This window comes from Diceros bicornis, chromosome 21, assembly GCF_020826845.1.
Source record: "Diceros bicornis minor isolate mBicDic1 chromosome 21, mDicBic1.mat.cur, whole genome shotgun sequence".
NCBI classification, from domain to species: Eukaryota; Metazoa; Chordata; class Mammalia; order Perissodactyla; family Rhinocerotidae; genus Diceros; species Diceros bicornis.
Genome location: NC_080760.1, coordinates 8,486,727 through 8,499,445, shown reverse-complemented (window position 1 = coordinate 8,499,445; position 12,719 = coordinate 8,486,727). Strand labels below are relative to the sequence as shown.

The window sequence follows — 12,719 nt, the reverse complement described above, 5'->3', positions numbered from 1 at the left end:
AAGACTGAAATCTAAGACCTGAAATGATAAAACTCCTAGAAGAAAACATAGGAAGAAAGTTCCTTGACATGGGTCTTTGTAACAATTTTTTGGATATGACACCTTAAGCAAAGGCAACAAAAGCAAAAATAAACCAATGGGACTACATCAAACTAAAAAGCTTCTGCACAGCAAAGGAAACCATCAATAAAATGAAAAGACAACCTATTAAATGGGAGAAAATATTTGCAAATCATATATCTGATAGGGGTTAATATCTAAAATATATAAAGAACTCACACAATTCAAAAGCAAAAAACCAAACAATCTGCTTTAAAAATGGGCAAAGGAACTGAATAGACATTTTTCCAAAGACAAAAAGATAGCCAACAGGTACATGAAAAAGTGTTCAACATCATGAATCAACAGGAAAACGCAAATCAAAACCACAATGAGATATCACCTTACACCTGTCAGAATGGCTATTATCAAAAAGACAAGAGATAACAAGCGTTGGAGAGGATGTGGAGAAAAGGGAACAGTGCACGAGCACTGTTGTTGGGAATGTAAACTGGTGTAGTCACTATGGAAAACAATATGAGGGTTCCTCAAAAGATTAAAAATAGAACTACCATATGGATCCAGCAATTTCACTTCTGGGTATTTACCCGAAGGAAATGAAAACTAACTCGAAAAGATATCTGCACCCCCACGTTCACTGCAGCATTACTTAGAATAGCCAAGACATGGAAATAACCTAAGTGTCTATCAACAAATGAATGGATAAAGATGTGGTACATACATACAATGGATATTTTTCAGCCTTAAAAAAGAAGGAAATTTTGCCAATTGCCACAACATGGATTGGATCCTGAGGGCATTATGCTAAGTGAAATAAGTCAGATAAAGAAAGATAAATACTGTATGATATTACTTACATATGGAACCTAAAAAAACCCAAATTCATAGATACAGAGAACAGATTGGTGTTTGTCAGAGGCAGGGCGTGGGGGGCAGGCAAAATGGGTGAAGGTGATCAAAAGGTGTAAACTTCCAGTTATAAGATAAATAAGTTCTGGAGATGTAATGTACAGCACGGTGACTAAAGTTAACAATACTGTATTGCATATTTTAAAGATGCTAAGAGAGTAAATCTTACAAGTTCTCATCACAAGAAAAATAAAACTTGTAACTATGTGAGGTGACGGATGTTAACTACATTTATTGTGGTAATCATTTTGCAATATATACATATATCAAATCATCATGTTGTACACCTAAAACTAATACAAGGTTATATGTCAATTGTATCTCAATAAAACTGGAAAAGAGAAAAATAAAAAGATATTCATTAATGTGAATGGTTACAAAATATATAAAATCTGACATACCATATTCTTATAAAGAAAATATAAAGGGAAAATATTCCATTTCCATTTACAACTAAACAGCATCTAATATCTAGAAACGGTCTTAACAAGAAATATGCAGGAAATAGAGGAATAAAATCATAACATTCCACATAATAGTATGACAAAAAGATTTGAGAACATGAATAAAGATTTGAATAAATAAAGAAACATACCTTAGAAAAAGTAGGCTTTTAATTTTTTTAAAGAAGTCAGTTCAGTTTAAATTTACTCTATACAAGTGTATTATCAATCAAAATCCCTATATGTTGGGAGGAGGGTGGTGAGGAACTTGACAAATGATTCTAAATTTCATTCTGAAGAATAAATATAAAGTACAGCTGGAAGAATTCTAAAAAACAAAAATACTAAGAAAGAATAGTGTCTTACCAGATGCTAAAATGTATCTAAAAATCTGCTGAAATTAAAAGAATGTGGTACTGGCTGAGAAATAGATGGTTAAGTAACAAATTAAACCTCTGACCCAAATATGTAGGGATTTAGAACATTTCACAAAGTTAGAATCCTGAATCAGTGAGAAAAATACGCATTAGTGAATAAATGTTTGTCCAATACGTAACCATTGGGAAAAAATGTCACTCCTGCAGTGCTCACTGCATTATTTATATTTGTTAAAAAAAGAAACTATAAAAGTAACAGAAGAAAATATGGGCAGATTTTAAAGATAATATTGAGGTGGAGGAGGCCTTTCTAAGTATGACGTGAAGGAAAAAACAATAAAAAAAAGATTGATAAATTTAACTATAAAAAATTAATACCTCTATATGGAATAAATATTCCAAGAGATTGAAAGACAAATGAGCAGTAGGAAAAAGTACTTTCTGCATACACGATAGACAGAGGCCTACTATCTTTAATACACAAAGCTTCTTACAAATTAATAAGAATGTAACCCCAACAGAAAAATGAGCAAAATACAAAAATACAGCATAACCAGAAACATTTTGGTTGTTCCAAAAAATTAGCAGGACACCAAGATCAGAAGTGTTGGAAAACTGACATTAAACTTGAAACATAAAAGTACCAAACAGAATTCTCACTAGTGGAATAATAAAATGTTCTGTTATGGTGCAAAGTATTTCAAACTTTACTACGTTGCTTAGAGAAATACTTGTGTTATATACCGAATGTGATTACTTTACTAAATGTCTTTCCTTTAAAAAAAAAAAAAAAGAGGAAGGTATCCTTGCCCTCAACTATGCCTAAGGTCCCCCAGTACAGAGACAGTCATCCTTTCCAGAGGGTGAGCCACCTCCAGTCTCCCCAAGTGGGGAAGGACCAGTCCCCTGAAGACGGGATGAGGCTTGGTGAGCGGACACGGCATGGCTAATCTTCAACCAGTCCTCCTCTCTGCAGTCTTTCCTTCACACTCTGCTCTCTCTGTACTCCAGAAGCCCAGGGTCTCCATTGCCTGACCCCTTTCTGAGTTCTGCAGCACAAACTGGCTGCCTGTCTCCCCACTGCTATGTCACATCGCAGCTTTCTTGGACTCTGTGAAGTCTGTTATCATTTGTCTTATTGCTTTCCAGCTTCCAAAATGTTGCCACTCTTCTCTTTTATCCTTTCTCTGTGTTTTTTAAGTTTGTTCTTTTTTTTTTTTTAACCCTGTTTCTGTCATTTGAGAGATATTTGAGGAGGAAATGGAGGTGAATGCATATGGTTTTTAACCATCATCTTCACCAGAAGATTGAATAGTTTAAAAAGCTCAAAATGTTATATTTCCTGCATGTCACGGGTCTATTACAATTTTATTTCTAACTTTAAAAAATACAAATTCTGGGCTGGCCCCGTGGCTTGGCGGTTGGGTGCATGCGCTCCACTACTGGCGGCCCGGGTTCGGATCCCAGGCGCCCACCGATGCACCGCTTGTCTGGCCATACTCTCGCAGCGTCCCACATACAGCAACTAGAAGGATGTGCAACTATGACATACAACCATCTACTGGGGCTTTGGGGGAAAAAAGGAGGAGGACTGCCAAGAGATGTTAGCTCAGGGCCAGTCGTCCTCAGCAAAAAGAGGAGGATTGGCATGGATGTTAGCTCAGGGCTGATCTTCCTCACACACACACACAAAAATACAAATTTTTAGTGCAATCTACCACAAAAGATTCCCCTACAATAGACAACAAGCACTCTTTGGAATAAAAGTTTAACTCAGCAGGAAATTATGCACTGTCCCTTAAAATGGTCATTCCAACAATTAACAGTTTCCAATTGTCTACAGACCAGGTTAAATTTCAAAATTTTATAAGTTTAGCAAACCAAAGTCAACTATATATTAAACACTGATGTCCAAAGGTTCAATGTGAGGCGGCAAAGTGGGCTACAGCAGGAACATGCTCTCAGTTATGACTCTCAGTTTGAAAACATGAAAGAATCACCATTACAGAAAGGACCACCAGAATGCATGGGATCAGCTCGTGGCTGGTGGAAAAGCAAAGGCAGGCGTGGGCCTCAAGACAGGTTCTGAGCTCCAATGCCAAGTCCTGGCAAAAGTCAACATCCTACACAGCTGTGCCTCATGATATTAGGCCTAGAGATTTTAGGGGAGTGAGAGATTAGGGAAAAAAAATCAATGTTTCAACACTCATTAACATTATTAACGTTCATAAAGGCTGTGTTTTCTTTCCTTTGATTTTGTTTTTAAACACTGGCAAGAGCTTTAAACTTTCCAGGAAGAGATATTGTTTTAATTATATATTTCAGAAATATAGCAATCCTTTAATGAGCACTATATAAGAAAATATTTACTTAAAGGAAAATTTCACTACCATTTTGGGATTATCCACAGATGATTTCATGAGCTCCAATACAGCAAGATCTATATTTTTCAACAATTCAGTGTTGATCGTTTCTGAGAACAAGCTATAAAAATACTCTCCGTGAGAGAAGCTGACGATGTTTTTCTGGGACCCTCCTGCAGATGGTATGGACAACACCACCGTGTCCAGGAGAAGACTCACAAGGTGCTCACACTGTGAAGAAGAAAGACATGTGACAACAGGAGTACAAGTCTTATGTGTTACAGAAAGACTCCTTGGGCAACTGTGAACTTGGAAACTGGAAAATCACACAGTAAGGGCTCAAGAGAGCCCGGTATCTGAAGGCCTGGGCTCAAGTTTAAAGTGTATACATTTCAATTAGCCTCCATTTTCTAGGTTTCATTTGGGGAAAGAAATCTTCCCTGACTCACGTTTCTCCCAAATTTCCAGAAAATCTTCCTGTTATTGCTTTGAGAGGAGAGTCTAATAAGGGCGAGTATTTTTAGACAACTTAAATTTGTAATCTGTTTATGTTAAGTGGACAAAGGGGCAAAGAGGAGGTTTCTGCTACAGGAGAAGGAAAGGTGGGTGGAATGCACTGAACACACAGGACTGGCTGGCAGCTCGCAGCTACAGCAAAGACTGTTGGAGGCCAATCCTGCACAGTTTAAAAAGCCATGAGGACACTGTTTTGTGGTGCCTCTGGAATTATCCTCCACAGATCGGTCATTGGAAGAATCACCCAAGATAGGGGAAGAAGATACCACTGCGTCAACACAGTCCAGCTTTATATTCACAAGTGTTCTCTGCCTCAAGTCCTTGTGGAAACAAAGTGGGACAGACAGAACTTCAATTTAAGAAGAATGTTGTTCTACTTCTTTTTTAGAGAGAAAGTCAGCTCACGTCAACCAATTACAGCACTTGTGCAGCCAAGAACTTATCCCACTAAATTCCTGTTTTTAGAGACACACTGCAAATGAGTTACATATTTACATCACTAGGACAGCATAACATGTAGCTGTTTTTCCTACCAGTCCTCCAAAAGCAAAGGCCAACTCCAGAAGTCCACTGGCCAGTCGCTTACAATTGGGATCTAGTGAAGGGAGGCACTGCTGTTCATCTCCAGGTGCGATGCTTTTATAAACCAAGGAAAGAAGTTTTCTGCCAATAGAATGATGCTGATCTGCAGACTAAAATAAAGTCAACACTGAAATATCCAGCAATAAGATATTTTATAGAAAAATACAATTTGACATCTCTCATTAATTAAAAAATCCAGGCTAGCTAAGACTGACAACTGCCTTCCAACTGTCACGAAAATTTTCACTCCACTTTGCTTTCTACACTATATTCTTCATTTATGTTGCCTAGCCAGAAATGCGCAACAGCAGTTAGTCCCTAAAGTTCCTCAGAAGGCTGCTGGAAATATTCAAATGTCTTTCATTTTATTTTCATTTCATATTTATAAAAATATTTATAAATTTTTATATTTACTTTCATAGTTATATTCCACATGTCCGGAGCAAGTGTTTCTGTAATTCCCATTTTAAGCATGGTCTGTACATAAAGGATGTCTAACAAAGAATATGAATAAATAGACTAATTAGCACAATAAAGCTAAGAGAAATGTAAAACAAATTGGCTGTGGTTACCTGAGATGGTACTATAACATACAAAAACCCAGCTCTATGAAGTTGTTTACAAGCTGACACGATAGAGGCCAGCTTGGCCCCATCCACGCAAGCATCAGGGCCATACAGGTCAATGGCACAGAGCTCTTCAATGCTAGCCAGGTGAGAAAAAACAAAAAGAAAACTAGATGAGTGCTGATCTTGTTAAATCATCAGGACACACTGGAAAAATGTGTGCATTCTGTTATAAATGTATTTACTAACTACCTGGCACTCAATTTCATTACATACCCCTAGAAAGCAACCACAGGCTAACACCAAACAAGGCCCATGCCCTCATGCAGCCGTGGAAATCAACCGGTGCTAAGCCACACTCGAGGCCTGCTTACTCGAAGATGTAGGGAAGGCATTTGCTAACTAGATGATTTTCAAACAATTGAGGAGAACGTTTGCACCAAACACCCCACTCATTAGATCCTTTACTTGAAGAAATGGCTACAACAGCCACACAAGTGGCTGCCAGAGTGTGGGACACACTGCGACCTTAAATTCCATAGCACTGCCCTGAGCACGATCTAAATGCCCACCCTTGTGCTGTTATGTTTTCCTTGAGGTGCATCTCCAGGATGTCTTTGTATGGGGACTTCTTCAGTGCTTTCATCAGGTTCGCACAAACGTTGGGAAGATGGTTCATAACTGGGACATCACCAATATTGAAACCTATGCTCGAGGGCTCACATAGGGTTTTCACCAAGAGTTTCATAAGGTTAGTGTCACATACATCCTTCTCAAGGAGCTGTAAAAGATGATTTGAATAAAAACATATTTATTAGTCAGCATTTAGATTTTCACTAGAGTGTTAGGTCCATGAGGTGGGGAATTTCTGCCTGGCTAGGGCAGGGGCTGGCAAACTTTCTCTGTAAAGGGTCAGACAATAAATATTTTAGCTTTGTGGGCCATATGGTCTGCTGCAACTACTTAATTAACGGCCATTATAGTGTGAAAGCAGCCACAATGTGTGAACAAATGGGCCTGGATGTGTTCCAATAAAACTTTCTTTACAACAGCAGGCGGCAGGAGGAATCTGGCCTGTGGACCACAGTTCTCCAGCCCCTGGCTTGGGTCAAGGCTGTATCCCCAGGACAGGGTCTGGTGTACAGTAGGCACTTAGTATATATTAACTGGATGGATTGATTGGAGTTGGTTTCTATACTAAGCCTCACAGATACATTTACAAATACTTGCTAATGCATGTTTCCTAAGGCAGATGTTTGCTCATCCTATAAAATCCAATATCTAATAAAACTTTATTTAGAAAAACTATTTTGTACTTTATTCACACAACAAAAATCTGAAGTACATGCGAAGTTTTATTATTTTCAAGAACAGATAACTCCTACAGTAACAGAAAGTTCTAGGAAAGTCAAAACCTCTTCTAATAGGTACTTAAGTATTTCCCGTGCCAAGTACTGACTTCAAACGAACAGAGCAGCAGGAGTGACCCTACCTTCCAGCCTTCTGGGGAGGTACTGAGCAGCGTTGTGGTAAACTCCATAATCCGGACCACAACTGTGCATTTGCTGTAATTATATCTTTCTTCTTCTTGGGGGCTGGGTCTGTTACCTGTTGCCCCAGTGTCAAAACACTTTGCTGCTGCCATAATATCATGCATAGCAATGTGTTCTAAAAAGAAAGCTACCGCCCTCCAAAGTGAAGACTGTGTTTCAGTACCTAGAAAAAATTACATTAAAATATTACCATGTGCTTTTCACATTCATCCACTAAGATTAATGTGAAATTCCTTCTTTCAGTATAGGCATGATATACTTTTAGCCAAAATTCAAAATTAAAAAAAATTCAATAAAAGCTGAATACAATGGCAGCTATTTCTTCTCATTTCAAAATTAATACCACTCAAATAGAATTCAACTTTAGACTCATACAGTAAGAACACATCTATGGAAGGTGAAGTCTCGATTCTCAAACACTACATGTGGAAATATAAATTAACATGATCTGTTTGAAGGGCAATTTGGCAAATCATACCAAAAGCTTTAAAAATTGTGCATGCTAATTTCTATCAAATGTAAAAAAGCTCAACGTTTTGATCCAGCATTGAAATTTTATCCTAATGAAATAACAGCAAAATTGGAAAGATGTTGTGACACGGTGACTTATAATAAGAAATATATATACTGGTCTCCATCCCCTGGTTCCTGACCCAGAGTTCCTAAAACTGTTGTAAATTCCTAAGTGATAAGAACACTAGGAGCATCTTTTGTTCTAATATTTGGACTTTGACCCTGTTTCCTAACACAGAGCTCCTGAAACTCTTGTAATTTCCTGGGTGATAGGAGTGTCTTTTGTTCTAATGAGATGACTGTGGGTGAGCTCCTGGATGAGGCTGGTCACTGGAAAGACCAAGCTGTGATTGGAAGCTTGGAATTTTCAGTTCTACCCCCCCTTCTCTTTAGAAGGGAAAATGGCTGAAAATGGAGTTAATGATCAATCATGCCTATGTGATGAAGCTTCCAAAAGTACGGGGTCCAGAGAGCTTCCAGGCTGGTGTACATGTGGAGATGCTGGGAGAGGAGAGCACCTGGAGACAGCATGGAAGATCCATGCCCCTTCCCAAAGACCTCGCCCTGTGCATCTCTTCCATCTGGATTCTGTATCCTTCATCATACCCTTTTATAATAAACTGGTAAACAAAAGTAAATGTTTCCCTGAGTTCTGTGAGCCACTCTAGCAAATTAATAGAATCCAAAGTGGGGGGAGGTCATAGGAACTTGCAATTTGTAGTCAAGTCTGACAGAAGTTGCTGGTAACTGGGGGACCTACTACTTATGACCGGAATCTGAAGTGGGGAAAGGCAGTCACATGGGACTGAGCCCTTAACCTGTGGAACCTGATCCTCTCTCCAGGTAGACAGTGTCAGAACTGAGTTAAATTGTAGCACACACAGCTGGTGTCAGAGAATTGCTTGGTGGGGGAAAACTTCCACACATTTGGTGACCAGAAGTGTCAGAAGTGAACTGTTCTGTGTAAAAGTAAAGGTGACACACAGGAGAAAAACAAAGTAGGAAAGAACTATGCTTTCCCTACACAGGAGGCAGACTGAACTGAGGTTTTTCCTTTACATATGTGTTTGTAAGAATGTTCATTTTAGCACTGTTTTTAATAATGAAAGAATAGAAACAACCTAAATGTCCTTCAAAGGGGCAAGAGAGAGACAAATTACAGCAGTGGTCTTCAAACAGGTGTGTACGGGCACTAGTGATTTTATGGAATCAATTTCAGATCAACTCCCAAATGGACTTTTTCATAAAACTCATCTGTCTGAAAACATGCCTGCCCTAGTTCTCCTGTCCCATCTCCATCCTCTTCAGGATAACCCTTTTCCTGCTTAACAACAGACAGACAGATACACCTTTCTCCTTTCCTCAGTCTCATGGTAGTTTACTAAGCCAGGGTACAAATATCTTCAGAACTCCAAACAACGGGATAATTTAAAATAGTGATGTACATGTCAAAAGAGTGAGTAAAGGTAAGGACTAAGAAATCCTTTTATAAGTCTGATGGTTTCCAATTTTTGTTTTCATAAAATTTAAGGAAAATTAAACTACCAACTGATAGATCATTAAAAATAATTTTGATGACAGGTCACTATGTATTCAAAGAATTGAGACAAAATACATTAAGAATTACATTCTCAAACAACAAATATGGTTGAATTCAACAGACCATGGGCTGTATGACACATGCCGACCACAGATATGTTAAATGTGGAAAAAATGTGCACTTCAGAATTCTTCAATATGGCACCTGTTGATGTGAACAAGTTTTTTTAGTACTAAGATCCATATGAAAAAACAATAGAATGTTAATTATATAATTTTACTTTTTATATGTAATTATTTACCAAAAATTTTATTATATTTATGTTGTAGTGGGAATAAATCTAATGGGCCCTAATAGCAAATATAATGATAACAGAGAAGAAATCTTTAAACACATAGACTCTTTTGTTCCAAAGATGGTTACAAGTAAAGACATAAGCATAAAAGGATAAAAAAATGTGGGGGGTATAGAATGGTAAATAAAAATTCAGAGACTCTGCAAAATTTCCAGTAAAGAAACTGTATTTTAAAGCTGATGATGCTGAATATAAAACTACTATAGTATTTAGGTTCCATCGAATACATTTTTTTCAAGTAATGCTAAGAGTTTTATATTAAAATGTAAACATTTACAATACAACAGAAATTATAACTTTTGGAATTATTTAAAGCAATCAGGAAAACTTTTTTTGGTCAACTTTATAGTTTGAAAGAAGGTAAATTGTTTTAAATGTCTCTTTCTCCTCAGAGGATAAATGAATAAAACAGTTTGAAGACTACTTAATTACAAGACATTCACATAATTTGGTAATATGTGGTCATTTAAATTAGATCAAGCTACACAGACTAACATAAAAAGATGTCCAATACATTAAGTTTTTTTTTAATGAGAAAATTACAGTAAAGCATGCATAATGATCACATTAACTAAAAAATAATAATTTTAAAAATAAATATATGTATAGAAAAAGTTTAGAAAAATAAACACTAAACTGTTATACTGTTTACCACTAGGGAATGTGATTAGAGGAGAAAATTTTGCATATTTCCTATGCTTTTTTCCTTCTTTAAATTATCAAAATGAGGATATATAAGATCTTTTAAAACAATAAATGCCAGATAATATTTGCAATTGAGTGGCTACTACTGCTGCTTTTGAAGTTTCACAACTTTTCTGAACTATCCTTCTGAGAATCTCATGCTAGAGTGTAAGATTTTCTCAGAACAATAAAAAATCTGTTTTCTTGAACCCTATCATGTGCAGGCACACACACTGTATGCTCCCCACTATGCCTGGCTCTACCATCCTTAAGCTATAAGGAAGATAGCCTAGTTCTTTTCTCCCAAATTGCCATAATACAAACTTGACAGAATTAGAGAGAGAATGGTAGTTCCTTTAGTCAGCAACCACTACCAGTAGAGTGGATGTTCTGTCTATATTAAAAATAATTTGGGAGTGACGTCAGCTTCATGGCAGAGTAAGTGCTTCTCTTAGACTCTGCCCTTAAGATGAAAAAGACCATTCATTAACCAACAGAGGACATTCACACAACACAAAAGACGTCTGAGAGACCCACACAGCCATACCTCAGAAGGTGGAAGTGCTGGACCCCATGGAGAAAGTGGAAGGAAGTAAGGAGATCTCCGCTCTATCCCCAACAGCAACCCAGGGCTCAGGACTGCAGGTGCGCAGCTCCAAGCAAAGAAGGGTGGGGGTGGCTCTCCACGGGAACACATTCGCTCTCCAAGTTCCCTTACAGTGGGTGGGAAAGCCCCAAACATGAAGCTAAGCTATTGCGAGGGTGTCTTCCACAAGCCAGCAACCCAGAAGAGCAGATACCGAGGGCAGAGCGAGAACGTCCCCTGGATTGCACAGGTCAAAGGAAGTGCCCCACCCCCTGCCTGGCACTCCAACTCAGCTGGTTGGCCAGAGGGCCCCCACATACATTAGAAAAGCAGCAGCTACTGTTGCCAGGGATCATGGAGGGCTCATAATACACAGCTCCTGACCGCCCCACCCCCAGTGGCGGCAGGTGGATCTGAGACTAAATATTATCACTATGAGAAGGCACAAATCCACATCATCAAATACTATGAGGAAATATATTGTACTCCAGACGAGAAGGAAAATGACAAGGACTCAGTAATCAAGCCTGAAGACACAAAAATTTACAATCGAAATGACAGAGAATTCAAAATAGCTATTACAAAAAAAAATCAATGAGTTACAAGAAAATACAGATAGACAGCTGAGTGAAATCAAGAACAAAATTAACAAACAGAGGGAATTTTTCACAAAAGAGATCGAAACTATAAACAAAAAACAATCAGAAATGCTGGAGATGAAAAACACAATGGATGAGATAAAGAAAAATCTGGAATGACTGAATAAAAGAGCTGATATTATGCAGGACAGAATTAGCAGCTTGGAGGAAAGAAATATAGAAATGCTTCAGACAGAGACAGAGAACTAAGACTAAAAAGAAATGAAGAAATTCTCCAAGAAATATCTTCCTCAATTAGGAAATGTAACATAAGGATCAGAGGTATTCCAGAGGGAAAAGAGAAGGAGAATGGAGCAGAAAGCTTGTTCAAAGAAATAATAGCTGAGAACTTCCCAAACCCGGGGAAGGAGCTGGAAATACAAGTAAAAGAAGCTAACAGAACTCCTAATTATATCAATGTAAAAAGAGCTTCTCCAAGGCATACAGTAGTAAAACTGGCAAAAGTCAATGACAAAGAAAAAATATTAAGGACAGCAAAGCAGAAAAAAATAATTTACAAAGGAACCCCTAGCAGGCATTCAGCAGATTTTTCAGCAGAAAACTTACAGGCCAGGAGACAACGGAAAGATACTGAAAATTCTGAAAGACAAAACTATCAGCCAAGAATACTCTATCCAGTGAAAATATCCTTCAGATATGATGGAGAAATAAAAACTTTCCCAGATAAAAGCTACGGGTGTTCATTGTCACAAGACCCCCACTATAAGAAATGCTCAAGAAGGCCCTCATACCTGAAAAAACAAAAAAAAGGAAGGGTTTACAAAGCCTTAAGCAACAAGATAAATAGGCACACAAAATTAGGAAACTGCAGCAGCTCTCTATCACAACAGGTTAGCAAACAATTATAACTCTAAGATAAAGGGAAGGAAAATACCAAAAATCATTATAGTCTTGTCATTTTAACCACAAACTCACAAGAAAAGACAGAATAAATTGTGACACAATACCTTAGAAGGGGAAGAGGAAAGAGATGGAATGGGCTTAGACTAAGGAAATAAGAGGCTATCAGAAAA

At 37.8% G+C, this 12,719-nt stretch overlaps 1 protein-coding gene across 10 annotated transcripts in view; it reads right to left on the bottom strand.

The window, feature by feature from the left end:
* The window catches only part of PRKDC (protein kinase, DNA-activated, catalytic subunit), a 194,384-nt gene that overhangs the window by 111,134 nt on the left and 70,531 nt on the right, over positions 1-12,719 (bottom strand). For all 10 annotated transcript variants that reach the window (XM_058564533.1, XM_058564542.1, XM_058564534.1 and 7 more), the window contains 5 exons: positions 7,309-7,532; positions 6,389-6,597; positions 5,823-5,955; positions 5,202-5,360; positions 4,180-4,383 (listed from right to left, as the gene is read on the bottom strand). In XM_058564533.1, the coding sequence (XP_058420516.1) occupies positions 4,180-4,383; positions 5,202-5,360; positions 5,823-5,955; positions 6,389-6,597; positions 7,309-7,532 (929 nt within the window). The remainder of the gene's footprint in view (positions 1-4,179; positions 4,384-5,201; positions 5,361-5,822; positions 5,956-6,388; positions 6,598-7,308; positions 7,533-12,719) is intronic.